Below are 1688 nucleotides of genomic sequence, written 5' to 3'. Positions count from 1 at the left end.
AATACACACTCCACATTATATTACTCCACAACTCCACAACAAATACACACTCCACAACAGATACAACAATATCCATAAAATGAATAATTTCGATTACGATTTCGAAGATGTTGAGCAAATAACAAGTGCGTACGATCCGCAACAACAACTCGAAATTCTTGATTTTTTAGATGCCGAAGAAGTGGGAGAAAATCAAGAACCTATTCCGAAAAACCCAAGGAGATCGGGCTGGAAGGGCTACACTCTTGTGGAATGATTACTTTTCCGACACACCAACCTTCCCCGAAGATAGATTTCGAAGAAGGTTTCGAATGAGCAGTCGATTGTTTAAGCGTATATCCGCAGGTATACTCAGTTATTCTCAGGAACCTATTCCTTCATACTTTAAATATTTTCATCAAAGACGGGATGCAACCGGTATACTGAGTTTACTATTTATCAAAAAATCACATCCGCTATACGACAATTAGCATACGGTGTTGCTCCCGATATTTTTTTATGAGTATTTGAATATTGGTGAAACAACGTCATATCGTTGTTTAGAAAATTATTGCAAAAGTGTTATACATTTATTTTCAACCGAATATTTAAAAAACCTAATACTCATGAAGTTCAACGTTTAATTACAAAACATGAGGTTTTCCGGGCATGCTCGGTAGTCTAGATTGTAAGCATCGGGCTTGGAAAAATTGTCCAGTCTCTTGGAAATGTCAATACACACGAGGCGATCATAGTCACCCAACAATAATGTTGGAAGCGGTCGCCTCGTATGATTTGTGGATTTGGCACGCTTACTTTGGACCAGCTGGTTCAAATAATGATATCAATGTGTTAAACCAATCTGATTTATTCAAAGAGTTACTTGAAGATAGAGCTCCACCGTGTAACTATACGGTGAATGGGAAACATTTTACAAAAGGCTTTAACGGATGGAATTGATCCTAATTGGGCGACACTTGTTAAATCGTTCAAAAGTACGGTTGAACCAAAAACATGAAAATTCAAAAGGTACCAAGAGTCAGCAAGAAAGGATATCGAACTAGCTTTTGGTGTTCTTCAAGGTCGTTTTGCAATCATTAAAAGTCCTGCAAGACAATTCTATATCGAGAAAATCCAGTATACGTGCGTGATTTTACACAACATGATAACTGAAGATAATGGTCGAGCTTTTTGTGGGTTAGAGGAGGATTATCAACCGGTTCGTCGTTCATTATCAATAAAAGAAAGGTTCGATACGCATTTGCGAATGGACAAAGAGCTACGCGATTCTACTATTCATCGTTTCCTCCGAGACAACCTTATCGAACACATTTGGAGTTTACCACCAAATGCATGTATTAGACATAACCCACAAGCAGGGCCTTCGGCAATTCCCAGCATGTCAATGACAATGATGAAGCAGGACCTTCGGGAACTAATAACCAAGACGAAGAGGAGGACGAAGAGGAGGACGAAGACGAAGACGATGAGTAGTTTGATTTTGTAATGTTTTATTTTATTTTAGGACTTTGTAATCTTTTTTATTTTATTTTAGGAATTTGTAATGTTTTTTTTTATTTTTGGAATTTGTAATGTTTTTTTTTTATTTTTAGGAATTTGTAATTTTTTTTTTTATTTTTAGGAAATTGTAATATTTTTTTTATTAATAAAATTTAAATTTTTAGGATTTTAAATGTTATATATAAGTT

At 35.5% G+C, this 1688-nt stretch overlaps 1 protein-coding gene across 1 annotated transcript; it reads left to right on the top strand.

Annotated features, from left to right (window-relative positions):
- The first annotated feature begins 747 nt into the window (after positions 1–747).
- Positions 748–1486, top strand: LOC139888199 (uncharacterized). The gene is made up of 2 exons (XM_071871225.1): positions 748–881; positions 1009–1486. The coding sequence occupies exons 1-2, from the start codon at positions 748–750 to the stop codon at positions 1484–1486; spliced, it is 612 nt and encodes a 203-aa protein (XP_071727326.1).
- Positions 1487–1688: the final 202 nt, after the last annotated feature.

The sequence above is a fragment of the Rutidosis leptorrhynchoides genome, chromosome 2, assembly GCF_046630445.1.
Source record: "Rutidosis leptorrhynchoides isolate AG116_Rl617_1_P2 chromosome 2, CSIRO_AGI_Rlap_v1, whole genome shotgun sequence".
Classification (NCBI taxonomy): domain Eukaryota; kingdom Viridiplantae; phylum Streptophyta; class Magnoliopsida; order Asterales; family Asteraceae; genus Rutidosis; species Rutidosis leptorrhynchoides.
This window is presented reverse-complemented; position numbering and strand designations above follow the sequence as displayed.